The 16,396-nt window shown below is 41.9% G+C and overlaps 1 protein-coding gene across 1 annotated transcript in view; it reads left to right on the top strand.

The window, feature by feature from the left end:
• Lrrc63 (leucine rich repeat containing 63) overlaps positions 1-5,854 on the top strand; it is a 33,398-nt gene extending 27,544 nt beyond the window's left edge. The window contains exons 8-9 of the mRNA XM_075949233.1: positions 3,934-4,173; positions 5,614-5,854. Of these exons, the coding sequence (XP_075805348.1) occupies positions 3,934-4,173; positions 5,614-5,854 (481 nt within the window). The remainder of the gene's footprint in view (positions 1-3,933; positions 4,174-5,613) is intronic.
• Positions 5,855-16,396: the final 10,542 nt, after the last annotated feature.

The raw sequence follows: 16,396 nt of genomic DNA, 5'->3' as shown, positions 1-16,396 counted from the left end.
AATCTTAAAAAAAAAATTGAGGCATAAAATACCCTGGAAATATGGGAAACTATGAAAAGACCAAATCTATGAGTAATTGGTGTAGAGGAAGAAGAAGAAACCAGGTCAGAGGCACAGAAAATATTTTTAAACAAATCATAGAAGAAAATTCCCAAAAAGCACACCTCACCTTGAAGAATAGATATCGCCTCAGGGTAAATGGATGAAAACAGGTATTCCAAGCAAATGGTACCAAAGAAGCCAGCAGGTGTAGCTATTTTAACACCTGACAAAATAGACACAAGATGAACTAATCAGAAGATATAGGGAAGGACACTACATAATCAATATAGGGAAAATCCACCAGAAGGAACAAAGAACCAGTAATATACACTGGAGAAAAGACAGCATCTTCAACAAATGTTGCTTGTTAAACTGGACGGCTGCATATTAAAGAATGAAAATAGATCCATATTTATTTTCTTGCCACAAAGCTCAATTCCAAATGGATCAAGGACTGCAACATAGGAACATGTAACCTGTGTTGGATAGTTTCATGTCAACTTGATGTAAGCTAGTATTATCTGAAAGAAGGGAGCCACAATTGATAAAATGCCTTCATAAGATCCAGCCCTAAGGCATTTTCTCAATTATTGAATGATGGAGGCAGGCCCAGGCCATTGTGAGTGGTGCCATCCCTGGATTGGTGGTCCTGGGTTCTATAAAAAAGCAGACTGAGCAAGCCATGGGGACAAAGCCAGGAAGCAGTACCCTTCCATGGCCTCTGCATCAGCTCCTGACTCCAGGTTCCTGCCCTGTTTGAAGTTCTTGCCCTGACTTTCTTCAGGTAATTGAGTATTTTCTTCTTAAATTCTAAGAACAACATATTGGTGAACAGCAATATGGAAGTGTAAGTGTTAGCCAAACAAACCCTTTCCTCCCCACCTTGATTTTTGGTCATGGTGTTGAATCAAAGCAACAGAAACTCTGACTAGGACCTAACCTGAACTTGACAGAGGAGAAAAGGGGGAATAGACTTGAACTCATCAGCACCGGAATGGGATTTCTGAACAACACACTGATAGTACAGGCACCAAGACCAAATATTAATAAATTAAAACTTTATGAAGTCAAGTAACTTCTGTATGGAAAAGCATACCATCATTTGGACAAAGCAGCAGCCTACAAAAGAGGAAAATGTCTTTACCAAGTATACATCTGATAGAGGGTTAGTGTCTAGAATATATGAAGTATTAAACAAAAAACCTGAACACCAAGAAAACAAACTAATTACAAAATATGGTGGTTTTTTTTTTAACTAAACTAAACAGAGACTTTCCGAAAGAAGAAACACAAATGATTGAGAAACTCTTAAATAATGTTCAACATCCTTAGCCATCAAGGAAATGCAAATTAAGACTACTTTGAGATTCCATCTTGCACCAGTCAGAAAGGCCAAGATCAATAACACAAATGATAGTGCCTGCTGGTGGGGAAAGTGAAATAGTTCTTCTCAACTGGTGGGAGCGCAAACTGGTATACCCAGACATCCTTTTCTACCAACTAAAATGTCCAGTGCCAAGAATGGATTACATCTTGTTGAGTTATTGGCAAAGGGTCACATGGAACCTCCCCAAATGTCATAGGTTATGGCCATGGTTGTTGGTTGCTTTCCACCACCTTATGGTAAGGGCCTATTGCTGAAGACAATGCTTATTTATTTCATGGATCACGGGGAAATCAAGCTAGTGCCTAACTGAAAGTTTCATCCCTACTGACTGGGATTCATGGTGCTGGAAAGTACCCTGCAGGCTACCAGAGGACAAAGGTAGCCATCATTCCAGCTACAGACACTGTGACCTACAACAGTGACCTGTCTGCATGATAATAGTTGCACAAATGTCACGGGGGTAACCAATCACTCTCTGATTTGGATTTAAGGTTGCTCTATGATATGAAAGCCATACCAGATGCTGCTAAACTGACCAAGAAACAGATTAGATAAGATATGGACCTAGGAAAAACCAAATACCACTATTCTGCTGAAGGAACATCACAATGAAATGACTCCTGATGACATTGTTGTCGTCATAGATAGGCCAGTGCCTGGCTCAGCCATCAGCAGAGAAACATCTTGCGGTAGATGAGAGCTAACACAGAAATCCAAAACTACACAGTGTGCAGTGGGAGACTTCGGAGCACTAAGGCCTAAATGGGATGTCTTCATGAGACCCTGCCCCTCAAAGCTCAGGGATCTGTGCAGAAGAGGAGGTAGGAAGATTGTAAGACCTGGAGATGCTTCATGACTCCAAGGATACAGTATCTTCTGACACAGCAGAACTGATGCACATATGAACTCACAGAAACTGGCTGCATGCAGAAGATCTGCACAGATAGGGTCCAGCACAAAGAGGGGGGATGTGGATGTGATGTAGCATCTCATTCCTTACCAATAATTATTTGCAACCGTTGCATGCTATCAAAGGGAAAATCAAGTTTTTACCAATGGGAAATCATTGCATATAGTAATCACACACCAGGGCAGGCTCCGTGGTGGTCATTAGTTAGCCATCGTCGGATGAACTCCATGGTTTGTTGTTGTTGTTGTTTTCTGATCTTTGTGGTTGTACTGGTGAACTTTTTGTTTTGGCATTTTTGCCTTATTTTGGCTTTTGGCTTTGTGATTTTTGTGTGTGTGTGTGTGTGTGTGTGCTTGTGTGTGTGTGTGCTTGTGTGTGTGCTTGTGTGTGTGTGCTTGTGTGTGTGCTTGTGTGTGTGTGTGCTTGTGTGTATGTGTGCGTGTGTGTGTGCGTGCGTGCGTGCGCGTGTGTGTGTTTTAAAGAGAAAGAGATAAACAAAGATGAGTGGGTAGGGAAGTGGCAGGATCTGGGAAGAGTTATGGTAGGGGAAGGAACATGATCAAAACATATTTTATGATGATTTTAATAAACAGTGTATAAGAAGTGTGCAAATGTTCGAATCCTAACAGTACTCTGCTACTGACCCTTAGGTTTGTGTTGCCTGTAGAGGGACGTGATTGTGTCCATTCTGACCTTTTGGACAAAATAAGAGCCTGGGGTTTGCCTCCCATAGAGCTGCCCTCAGTATGTGGTTAAGAACGGTAGTCAAGCTGTATTTGAAGAGCCTCTTTGTTTGAAACTTTGATCATGTTTTACTTTGTCAGCAAGAGTTTCCATCAGAGAACCCAGTTTGGAACAAAGGGATAAGAGACTAGATTGTCACGGAGCGTTCAGAAGCTCCCACCCGCTCAACCACCTGGAGGCCTGTTTACCTGTAGAGCATTTTGACAGTGATTTGATGTTTGTATGTCCCTTGTTTACAGAAACTTTTCTGTCCACCTTCAGCACTCCTTAGAAAAGAGACTTCAGGGAACACCACTGAGGCAGTGAGGAAAATCAGTCCCGTTCAGTCTCTTTGAATAAAGGGAAAGGATTGCTAGAAACGGTTGGCCCAGCGAAAAGCAAAGGACCAATTTGCTGAGGAGCCAGAGCATAACATAACAGTATATTTTGACGTCATATACTTCACTGTTTTTATTAGGCATTAATGAAAACATTTATTGGCGTTCCGTTTGTCTTTGAAAATACTTTTTTTTTCTGTATGTCACCACACTGTGTTTATGTGGTGTAACACTTTTTAGTCCTCTGCTTTTTCCGTGGCTATTTCTTTGTCCAGAGTGATGATGTTTGCAGAAACTCACCCAAGGGCATCATCCATCAGCTGTCCTGTTCACACAAATGTGCTTCTTTGCATAATGATATATTGGTTCAGTTTTTCTATAAGGAAATTCTCTTGACTCCACGAAAATATTAAGATAGATGTTTTATTCCCACCCGTGTGGGTGCCAGGTTTCAAGAACACCAGTGTAGAAACTCACATGAGTACTATAAATTGCATGACTATCTTCTAAAATATGATGTCTCTTCTGTACAGATCACTTGAGAAGCTGATTGTCGATGGGAATTACATGACTTCTTTTCCACTTGGGATTTTAAGGCTGAACTTGACCAAACTCCAATTCAATAATACGTTCACTAGTTGCCATTTTTGGTCAGAGTATTGCTTGAACAACCCCCCACGACTAGCTCATATTTGTGCTTTCTTCATTGTCAAAAATGATCTACATAAAGTTTATGATTTCATCCCAAAGAGAGCTCAAAGGTGTTTAAGAATGTAAGTACTTTCAAGCATGCTTTTTATCAAGACACAATTCTGAGTATTTCACTAGCCCACACACAAACAGTTCTTCCTTTATTCATTCTTGCTTTGCAGGTATACTAGTTTACTCTAAATCAGTCCCATTTTATAACATTCTCCAGTTATTTCTAAAGTTCGGTGATGGTGGGCAGTATCTATGCATCTATTAGTTAAACCTTGTCTGTGAATTACTAAGTACACAGAAGTGATTCCTTTCCAAGACTGTTAAGTCCCGAGGGACATGCTTTACTCGGTTCTGCCCTAAGCGATACCAGGAGTGGATCAGGCAATATACACACGCGCGCGCACACACACGCACACAAACACACATCAAGAATCAATGAGCAATTGACACTTTGTTACCTAATCCCAAGACTAGGGTTCTTAGGGTGCACTGAAATGTTATAGAACCATTTTGACTATGTAAGTAAAGGAAATTACCATCATTATCGCTAGGACTATGAATTGTACAAATACTTATAGTATGCCTAAGCAAAATGGTTTCCCAGGAATATTTAAAAAAGCAATATTGACTCAGTAAAGACATATGTAGCATAGCTTTGATCTTGATTGTCCCTCAAAGAACCATGTGCCAATGTCTTTATCCCCAAGGTGCTGCTCCTGGGAGATTAACAACCAGGAAGAGGTGGGACCTAGTGAAAGATTCCCAGGTTCAGGGAGAGCATATCCTTTAAGGCAGCTATGGGGTCTCAGTTCCTTTAGGTTTTTGGCCATAGATGAGTTAGTGGCTTTGTTCTGCTACTAACTCCCACCATGATATGAGAATATGGGTCCATAATAGTGTGTGTGTGTGTGTGTGTGTGTGTGTGTGTGTGTGTGTGTGTGTGTGTGGCATTGAGAAAGACTTGGATTTAATCCCCAGTACCCCAAAAGAAGCCCAGTCCCATCTCTCCAGGGACTAGAGAGATGGCTCCATGGTTAAGAACTCTGCCTGCTCTTCCTAAAGGTCCTGAGTTCAATTCCTAGCAACCACATGGTGGCTCACAACCATCTGCGATGAGGTCTGGCGCCCTCTTGAGGAAGAAACATGGTCAGTTGTCCTCTTCTACTTAGACCAGGAAACCCAATAAGGACAAGTTCAACAGAACCACCATATACGGGCTGCCCATGCATGCTTCAGTATTGCCAGAGCATAAATTTCATGTTCATTCACCTCAAAAGAAGAGGAGGCTCCCCACATTCACTTTCCAATTACAATGCACTGTGTACATATACGCTTACTTTAGAAAGCAGGTTCCTTGCACACATATTTAATCTGATGTTCCCTGTATTAGGATTTAATTTTTGTCTTGATAGTAGATGCCTTGTCTAGATGTCAGATCGATAAAAACCAAGCAGTAATTTTTACTTTAGCGGAAACTCAAAATATCCTCTTGATGTCTCTCTTCCTTTCAGCACATCCAGGTGTGACTTGTGTCATGGTCCCAAGTATGGTGAAGGTTTTCGCATCATCCGATCCTGTAATATGTTTGGATCAACCCAGATTCCTATCATGTTCTTTGTCTGCTCTTCTCCCTGCTATCTGGAGATCAGGGAGACCCGTTTTATTTTAGAAGGTTTCCCTTGTAAAAGAATAGCTCTAAATATAGACTGGGTGAAAGAAGGGAGAGCTAGTGATGTATCAGCTTATTTGTAAAGTCCACAAAGACTTATGTATGAGGAAGTCATCCCTTAGCGCCTAGATTCTGTGTGGAGACCTACAGGTCTTCTCCGCTGAGTTCTCTCTGTCTGATTGTTAGGGATCATTGTGGAACTGTGCCGCGGGAACTAGAAGTGGCCTTTGGGGTTCAGTTAGGCTCTTGAGAATTTTCTGGAGCACATGTTTACAGTAAGAAAAAAAAGATGTTCAAAAACATTTGCAGAAAGCGCTGCATCTTCCATCTTGTCTTTTCATGAACCCATATTCAGTGACGAGCCAGCTGCTCGAAACCATCACAGAGAACTCTGCCATCAAGGCCGCAAGGTTGTATGTCCAGGTATCCAATGTTAGTTTGTGTGTTTCTGTGAAAACCTGTCCATCGCTGACCATCTCAGTTGGTTTTCTTTTGAGAATAAAAGATTAAATTCCAACTCAATTTTTCTTTTTTGAATTGGTTTCCCTGCCTCTTAGAAAACTAATACAATCATAAAACCAATACAATCAGTGGTTACCTTGGCCTTTAGTCCACAAAGTTGAGACTAACTCCATGGGCCGGCACTGAATTTACTTTGATGAGAGCCAAACCAGAAAGCAGAATTCAGTGACACTACAAAGCAGTACCCACCTAAAATGGAACTTGGGTTTATTTTGAAAGCTGGAAAAATGGCTCAGCAATTAAGAGCATTTGTTGCCCTTGCAGAGGACCCTCGTTCCCAGTACCCGCATGGTGGCCCAGCGACATCCATAACTCCAATTCCAAGGGATCGGGTACCTTCTTCTGACCTCTGAGGGCACCAGGCATGCATGCATGCAGGCAAAACACTCATACACATAAAATTAATTTTTAAAACACTGTCTAAGTGTTTATTTTGTTTAAAAGAAGGTATGGGGGGCCGGGCGGTGGTGGCGCACGCCTTTAATCCCAGCACTCGGGAGGCAGAGGCAGGCGGATCTCTGTGAGTTCGAGACCAGCCTGGTCTACAAGAGCTAGTTCCAGGACAGGCTCCAAAACCACAGAGAAACCCTGTCTCGAAAAACCAAAAAAAAAAAAAAAAAAGAAGAAGGTATGGGGGTTTAAACAAGAATGGCCCCATAAACTCGTATGTTTGGATACTTGGTCCCCTGTTGGTGAACTGTTTGGGAAGGATTAGGAGGTGTGGTCTTGTTGAAGAAGCTATGTCCCCGGGGGCTGGCTTTGAGGTTTCAAAAGCTATGTGCTGTGCCCAATAAGCTTTCTACCTCCTGCTTGGCATTGGACATGTGAACTCTCAGCTGTCCCTTCAGCTGTACGCTCACTCTATTACGGACTCTAACCCTCTGGAGCCATTAGCCCAATTAAACATTTTTTTATCAGTTGCCTTGGCTGTGCTGTTTTATCACAGCAATAGAAAAGTAACTGAAGCACCATCTTCCTTATTCTCTTCATCTAGCTTCTGAGACCCATTCTGTGGTCTCTCCATAGTCCAGCAAAGCTGGGTTTTTTTTTTGTTGTTGTTGTTTGTTTGTTTTTATCCAGGGGTTTTCCTGAGCAAAAGGTGAACACACATTTTGGTAAAACAATTTCAAATGGCACATGACTATTTCATGTATGGCATGTGATTTTTTGTGTGCTCTTAATTTGATCTAAAATAGTGATAATTTAATGAAATAAACTGATTTATACTTCAGCTTGCAATCTTTGCTATCATATAATTAGAGATTGTCATAATGCATAAACTATGTCAGATCTGTATCATTTTAAGAATATTTAAAGATAAAATAACACAAGAATATTGTAAGAGGTTTATTTGTAATTGTGTGTATTGTGTTATGGGGGATCTTTACTTGCGGGTGTAGATGCCCACCGGATTAGACACATGGAGTTTCCTTAGAAATGGGGTTACAGGTGGTTGTGAGCTATGCAACATGGGTTCTGGGAGGCAGCTTGGGTTACCTACAGGAGCAGCCCATGCTTTGAACAGCCTTCTAAAGAATAATAGTCCTCCTAAATAATTTTTCTGATTATGAAATTCAATAAACAGAGATGTCAGAGTTTGCTGAGTTGTCTATACTGTGTTTTCTAGGAAAACAAACTATTTATTATAAGAGAAATAACTGCCTTCTCACACATAGAATCCAGAAAGGGATATTGACAACATGGTAACAATTTAGTCAGCATATTATATGCCTATAATCAGAAAATAAGGTAAAAATAACAAGATTACGTCTTATTGGTATATAATACTCATGATCATGGTTGCCCTGAAATATGTCCCTAGGGAAGAAGTGTGAGTTACTTGTTTTTAGAACTAAAAATTGACCCTAAGGCTTTGCCCATGCTAAGCAAGCTCTCTCCTCACAAGGTATGTCCCTAGCCCTCTATTTACTTTGAATTTGAGACTGGGTCTTACTTAGTCGCCCATGCTGGCCTTGAACTCACTCTGTTGCCCAGGCAATCTTGAGCCTGCTATCTTTCTGCTTAGCTTTTTGGAGTGGCTGGGATTATAGGACTATGTGACAATAGTGACTATGCAGCTTTATCTTGAGGAGCTGGGTAGAAACTGAGATAGACAGTAATGTTTTAAGGGAAACAGAAGAATTACAGAGACATTTTATAGAAGCACATACACCTAGACATGGGAACAATGGGAAATGTTCTTAGAGTTGTGCCTTATGTTCAGTGTGAACCGCCTTGCAAAGACCTTGCATAGAGCTGCAAGTCAAATCATAGTGTGTCAGGCATATTTATTATATAAATTTTAAAACATACGATTAAGCCTGAGAAGTAAACCTACCCTGTAGTGCCACGCCCTCTGAAAGCCAAAGATAACCAACACGTGTATGTGCTTATGCACATTTATATAATAAATATATTGCATTACTGTGTTTGCAAATGGAATTATTTCCATCTTCAGATGCCTCACACCACACCACAACTCACACTCCAATTTTAGGCCTAACGTTCTAAAACTTCAGGAATAAAAGAAAGACACATGGACTTTAAGAACTTAGTTCAGTAATAGTATTTGCCGATCATACACGAAGCATCGTGCCCAGTCCCAACGACATCAAAGAAAAAAATCTGTGAAGGTAAAACCACTCATCCTATACAAGGTTACAGGGCAAGCAACGCACGGGGAGTGTAACTCCTCTAGGCCTCTAGGAATCTTCACTGGAAATGACAGAAACACATTAGAAGCAACAAAGGGAAATATGTCGTTTCGTGCACGCATCCACCGGCAAGATGTTTCAGTAGCTCACGCTGTGTTACTCAGGTGCTATGTATTCACCTGTCTGCCCGCCGTCTGTCTATTCACACCACTTTTTAATTTGCCTTCTGCCCAAATGGTCTCCTCCCATTCCTGTTTCTGGGGTAAATCTCTGACTCCAGCAGGCTGTGAGGCACGCAGCAATTAGGATGCCCACATGAGATCTGTCTTTCAAATATTCTTGGTTTATTCACACAAACATTCTTTATTCTACCATGCTAATATAAAAGTTAAATAAATAGACATCTCACCAAGTGGGGGGGGGGGGACAGTGTGTTGATCAGAATCCGCTGATGTGTGGCTCCATGGGAAATCTTCTCTGGTTAGAATACTCCAGGAGCTTCAGACTCAACCCACACCAGGAGGACGACGCTGGTAGAGGTCCAGAAGGTCCTTGAGCACATTGGCCAGTGGTTATCATTGGCAGGTGCATTAGCAGGTGCACATGTGTGAGCTCAGCACCAGTGCCATAGGTTCAAACATCTCCAAAGCCAGTCTCAAAGTCCTCTTGCCACTGGTATCAGTAAAGTCGGTAGCTGAACAGCCCTGCAATCCTAGGGACCACCTTCAAAGTTCCTAGGTTTGCATTGCATTATCAGGGCTCTCAGCTTAGGGGTGGTTCACTGACAAATCCGTGCTATCGTTCATTAGCTATTAGTTCATTAGTGTATCAAGGCCCATCTCGGGCTTGCCTGTATCTGAACCACCTGATCCGCAGGCTCTCATCTTACAGGCACGGCATTATTCCAGTTTACATAAAACGAGTTTCAAGTAACACAACGTGGTTTGCTCATTTTCCTAACACTGACCTAAAGTGATGTAGGGAGGAAGGGGTTTATTTGGCTTACATTTTCAAGTCCTAGTCCAACTTTGGGGGAGATCAGGAAGTCTAGGTAGGAAGCAGGAGGCAGGCTTGCTTGCTGTTGATAGCATATATTACCTCTAACCAGGGAACTCACAGCCAAGAAAGGACAGAACAAACCGTAGAGGAGTGTTGCTCGATGGCACACTCACTCAGGCCCCTGCTTTGCTAGCTTTCTTAGCAAGACAGGACTGCCCGTCCAGGGAATGGTGCCAGCCACAGTAAACTGGGCATCCTATATCAATTAACAGGACAATCTCCCATACATGCCAATCCGATCTAAACAATTTCTCAGTTGAGGCTTTACTCTCAGATGGCTGTAGGCTATACCCAAGGTGACTATTAGAGCTAACTGGAACATTCAGAAAGCAATGATGGCTAATGACAATTCTAAGTTAATATATAAGAACCCTAGGAACTCCAGAGAGACATCTGCCATTTATCCCAGCTGTGATACTGTGACACGCATCGGGGGTGAGCTCCATTGATTCAGCTCGAGTCACCTGTCCACACGTGTCTTAGATAGGGTGACTACTGCCGTGGTGAAACACTGTGGGAGGAAAGTTCACTCACGGTTCCACATAACAGTTTATTGTCAAAAGTAGTGAGGGCAGCAACTCACGCCAAGTGGGAACCTGGAGGGCAGGAGCTGGCACAGAGGCCATGGAGGAGAGCTGCTTTCTGGCTTTCTCCCCATGGCTTGCTCAACCTGCTTTCTCAAAGAACCACCAACCCAGGAATAGCCCCACCCACAATGGACTAGGCCCATTGATCACTAATTGAGAAAATGCCCACAGGCTTGCCTACAGCCTAATCTTAGGGCGGCATTTTCTCAACTGAGGCTCCCTCCTCGCTGATCACTCTTGCTGATGTCAAGTTGACATAAAACTAGCCACTGCAACATATCACTCTCTGGATGCAGCCCTTCAATTGGCTACACATGAGTCACAGGCCCATTTCTAGAATTGAGAAAGGCGGAATAAACCTCTTCCAAAGCACAGGAACTAAATTCTCCACAAGAGAATTATTCTAGAACTGAAAACTAGAGGAGGAAAATTATTTTGGAGGAATAAAATCTCGAACTGTGGAAGGCCTTTGAACTTACTAATAGCCAATAAGGTTTTACACGTGACAAGAAAGCAAAAAGAGGCACTAAATTTGTAAATAGCTCCTGCAATCAAAATTACATTTATTTTGATCATAATTATAAGAATTTTCTGGTTGAAATATTTGTACTCATGTACAAACAAGCTACTTGTACTCTTCCAGGAGAGTTTATGCATATTAAGCTAATACATAGCTATATTTCTTCCTTATTATATAATATTAGCATCATATAATATTAGCATTCCTTTCTACAGCTCTCCACTCTGCACTGTTACTGAGTTAGCTCCTCACAGTCCATGAGCCCATATTTCTCTTACAGTGCCTCACCATCCCACTGGGAAACATATATGGTTTCTTTCACCAGACGATAGCTGTGGTGGTTTAATGACAATGGCCCCCATAGGCTCATCTGTTTGAATACTTGGTCTGAAGTTGTGGAACTGTTTGAGAAGGCTAAGGAGGTGATTGTTGGAAGAGGTATGTCGCAGGGAGAGGGGTCATCTCTGAGGATTCAAAAACCCAGGCCATCCTGGTTCACTTTCTGTCTCCTGCTCATGAATCAGATGTAAGCCCTCAGCTACTGCTCCAGGGCCATACCCGCCTGCCTGTTGTCATGCTCCCTGCCGCCAACCTGTGAGTGGCAATATCACACCTGTGTGCATGTTTTGTCACGCCGGTCGTTGATGCGCTTAGCAGATGTTACAGCTGGTCAGCACTGTGTAATTGCTTCCCTCCATTGGCAACTTATATCGTATTTTCTGGCACCATCGAAGCTAGACCACAGGAAAGGGGTTTTCAGGTCAGATACATCTCAATTCATCCAAGTCCTGTGTCCTAAGTGTGTGGTGTCTTCCACAATATGGGCCTCAATACCTGAGAGGAACTACAATGATAATCTCTATTGTTGGGGAAGTCCCTGGGACTACCCTGAACAACCTTTCGGAGGGATGTTCCCCTGCCTGCTACTGGGGTTTTTGTTAGTCTGTGGTTCTTGAGAGGGCATTGGCAGCCCGAGAGACTTAACACCCTTTAAGACACACACACACACACACACACACACACACACATACAGAGAGAGGGGGGAGTGTAATTTTAAGTAAATATAAGATAGCATGAGTCACTTAGGCTTTATCCAACAGCCTTGGTCCTCCTCCTTCTCTATTGCTCTGTCTCCTCCCCAGTTGGAAGCCCCTCCCCACTATTGTGTTGCCCACTTCATATTACCTGTCTCATGCTATTTCCCTCCGAGATGTGCCTCCAGGGCACCTTTATACCCTCCTGGTTTCTGTGGATAATCCATGTTGTATGCTCACCCTGAAGATCTGGAACTGGGATCTTCCAATGAGAGAGAACATTCAGAGTTTGTCCTTCTGGGTCTGGGTCACCTCACTCAATCCACTCTTTCCTAGATCCATTCATTCACCTTTGAATTTCATAATTTCATTTTTTCTTTCCAGTTGACTGGCATTCCCTAGTGTACACATGCCACACTGTCATTATCCGTTCACCTGTGGAAGAATGTTTAGGTGTTTCCATCCCCTGGCTATTGTGAGGAGAGCAGCAATAAACAGGGGTGAGCAGAATAGAGCAGAATGGTTTTACACACACACACATATATATATATATGCCAAGGAGTGGACTAGATCAGTCATATGGAAGACATAAATCTTCACCTAAATCCACACTCATCTTTCTTTGATTTCAGGAGATGTTTTTGACATTAAGATCTTCAGACACTGTACAAAACAAAAAATTGTTTAGTTTCCATATTAACTAATAATTATTGTAGCATTTAAAAATCTTTTTTCCTTGATATTTTTTTCTATTGCCATATTTATTGGTCTTAACACGGTGTGCATAGCATACACATGTACATATACATGTGACAAAGACGTGGGACACACGTGGCAGAAGAGAGCCCAGCCTTCTGCCAAACACAGCAAACACGTGTCCTTAGCTTGCAGCCTTTTTTATTTGACTTGATGTAAAGATTTTAAATTGTTATGTTCTGAAATCTATCAAGCTGTTCTTTTATGTTCTTTATTGATTTGTTTAGCAAGTCCTCCCTCGTTCCTTCAATTATTGACCTGCCATTTATTTACTCTCCACTTGAATCAATGAGTCTCTCAGAATCTTAGCTTTGGAGAACCTAAAAAGCTGTGCCTCCAGCTGTCGTCTCCTTGATCTTCACCCCGGCTCGAAATCCACCTCCGTGGTCTGCAGCGGTCTTGCAGAGCCAGCCATTTTGTTTCATTTCCTGTTCTGATCCTCTGACTTTTCCATTTAATGTCAGTGCTACACCGTTTTCAGTATTTCAACAGAAACCACATCTCGGTACATCTACATTACAAGTTCTAATTTCATTGCTGTTTTTACACACAACTTTCCAGTCCCCATGCCCTGCACTGTTGGAGAGCACACCCTGGGCCTTGCACACACCAGTTCACAAATCTACCACTGAGCTACAGCCAGCCCCTGCTCGTATGTTTTTTTTTCCATAGTGATCACTGTCATCTTTGGAATTGTTTTATCTTGTTTTCTGCAGTAAGTATACCATTTTGGATTTTTGTTAGAAGTGCTCTAATTTGAAAAGAACCAACACTCACACATGATATAGCATCTCTCCATCCAGGTACACTGTGTTGGTTCATTTATGTGACCATGATAGCTTGGATTTAGTTAGCAGGATTCACATATGTTTTATCTATGCAACAGTAAGAATAGTATGTCTATAGTCTGAGGTCTGAGTCTTCTCCGGACATTGTAACTATGAATGTTATTTCATATGCACTAACTTGAAAAGTATAATTTCCAAGCTCAGAGTTTTGCTCTGCATAGCTCAGTGGCATATTTTTAATGTTTAGTTCTGTAAATCTGTAAACTGAGTCTGTTTGTGCTGTTTTTTAATTGAATATCATTTTTTCACGCAATATATTCTGATTACAGTGTTCCTTCCCCCAACTCCTCTCAGATCCTCCCTTCCTCCCCACCCACCCAAATCTATACCCTTTCTTTTTTTTCTCTCTCTCTCATTAGAAAATAAACATCGGCATGGAAAATGGGCAGGAATTAATTCTGTCTCCTTTTAGAGACTAGACTTGGGTCCTTGTTGCAGATATAAAAAAAGTTAAAGTGGAGTGATTTGCCCAAAGCTCCGAACTTGTTACTGAGCTGCCAAAAGACTTGGTGCTGGACTTGGAGACCAAGACTTAGGAAAGGTAGCTCTTCATTTTAGAAATAGAACTCCTATCTCCTCCAGCCCAGCCCTAGCCTCCCTTTTGCACTATGACCACTGCCTTTATGCAAGCTACTGTTTGCTTGCTTGCTTGTTTAAAATAGATCGAAAAGTCTATATTTCTTCAGTTTCTGCTACTTATAAAACACAGTGTGACCTTCCAAGTGATCGAATGTCCATGGCGTTCCTCTTGAGTTTTTCATTTGTTGTTTTCATTACATTTGGGGGTTGGGAGAGAAAGCAGAGAGTAATATAAAATTGATTCTTCCTTCTGATTTCTCTAAGTTGTGCTTAGTTGAGCACATCTAATATTTAAATAGGATTCCCTTGACTGCTGAGAAATGCTAATGTTCTGGGTGCAATTAATCTCAGAAATCCATGCATGCACAGAGCAAAGATGCCAACTCATTCTGATTACCTCACTCTTTCCTGGCCGAGTAGGAGGCCCTGTGTCTCACAGTAAGTGCCGCAGCGTGTAGTTGTTGAGGGGGTAGAGAGATGGATCAGCAGTTAAGAGCAGTGGCTGCTTTTTCAGAGGACCCAGGTTCAATACTCAGCACCCATATATGGCAGGTCACAAGTGTCTGTAACTCCCGTCCCCTCTTCTGGCTTCTAGTTTCTGTGGGTATCAGACACACATGTGGTATACAAATATGCATACAGGCAAAATACCCATTTAATACATTAAATAAAAATAATACATAATTAAAATAGCTTAAAATGATTGCTTGGGGACATTTGTAGAGTGTAGTGAAGGCTTTGTAGAGTGTAGTGAAGAATTTGCATTTTAATTAAATTGTCTCTTTCTTTGCTTTTTAAACGGAGGGTATAAGATTTTTCATCCTGGTGGTTCCTAGCACTACATTTTGTACATAGCAAATAAGTCATATATTTATTCAACTGAATAAATCCTCAAAACTACAGTGACCCCAATAATATGGTGTGAAGGACTTCACACATTCAATCACTTTGAATCTCTCCTTTAACTTAAGTGAGATGCATTTTCTCTGTGTTTTCATCTGTGGGTGCTAGAAACAAAACCCAGGTCCTCTGCAGGAGCAATAAGTGCTTTCAATTTCTGAGTCATCTTTCCAGTCCCAAGTCACACAGTTCTCATAACACAGAGAGGCAGAAAAGGTTTTGTTATCACAGAGCCAAGGAAAACATCATCTCTGACTTCTCAAGGTTTGCTGGAATAAGCTGAGAGATCTAACAGACAGAAAACAATGGCGCGAATGTGCAAAAGAACAAAAGTGACATGGGGGAAATCACAGGAGTGTGACTATTCACTAGCCAAGAAGAACTTAGAAGCGTGTGTTCTCCCTCTTCTACAGAGAACAGGAGGATTGGAAATGCAGATTCATTTGTGGTGCATGAGAACAAGGGTATTTCTTTTCAACATCAATATCATAGAAAGAATTGCTTAATGGGGACTTTCCGATTTCGTTCTCTTTGTTTGGTAATATGCCAAGAGAGAAACCCAGCATGACCCCTGGTCATTATGTATCATAACCAGCTTTTGGCAGGCCTCGGAGAAACCTTAAACATGCCTATATTTAGATTCTACCTGAATTATTGGTAGCTAATGGCTCTGGGGACAGTCTCTTTGGAATGTGAATCACCCCAACAGACAAACATTATCCATGATGGACGTCTGTCCAGGGGTAGCTACGATTCCTCAGTACTTGCGGGCCAGGGGGTATGAAAGTTCTTGTTTCCTTTGGTTATCTGGCCTTGGTTCGTTAGGCAATCGAAGAGAGCCTTTCTTCTTACATCAAATTTCCATGTGCCATAAAACATTTCATGGGGGGGGGGTCTTAGTTATCTGAGCCCCAGTTGGATCTTTTTGTGCACTGTGAAGATGTCTCACTCAGGTTAGCTTAGTGAAGAACTGAACAACCTATAGCTAGGCAGGATTTGCAGGCAGAGAAGATACTGGGGAGAAGAAGGGGGAGAGTCTCCAGCCGGCACACAGAGAGAACAGACATGCAGGAGGAGAGGTAAAAGCAGCGAGTCACGTGTCAGCATGTAAATTAATAGAAATGGGTTAATTTAATTTATTAGAGCTAGTTAGAAACAAGTCTAAG

The sequence above is a fragment of the Microtus pennsylvanicus genome, chromosome 15 (assembly GCF_037038515.1).
Source record: "Microtus pennsylvanicus isolate mMicPen1 chromosome 15, mMicPen1.hap1, whole genome shotgun sequence".
Taxonomy (NCBI): domain Eukaryota; kingdom Metazoa; phylum Chordata; class Mammalia; order Rodentia; family Cricetidae; genus Microtus; species Microtus pennsylvanicus.
This window is presented reverse-complemented; position numbering and strand designations above follow the sequence as displayed.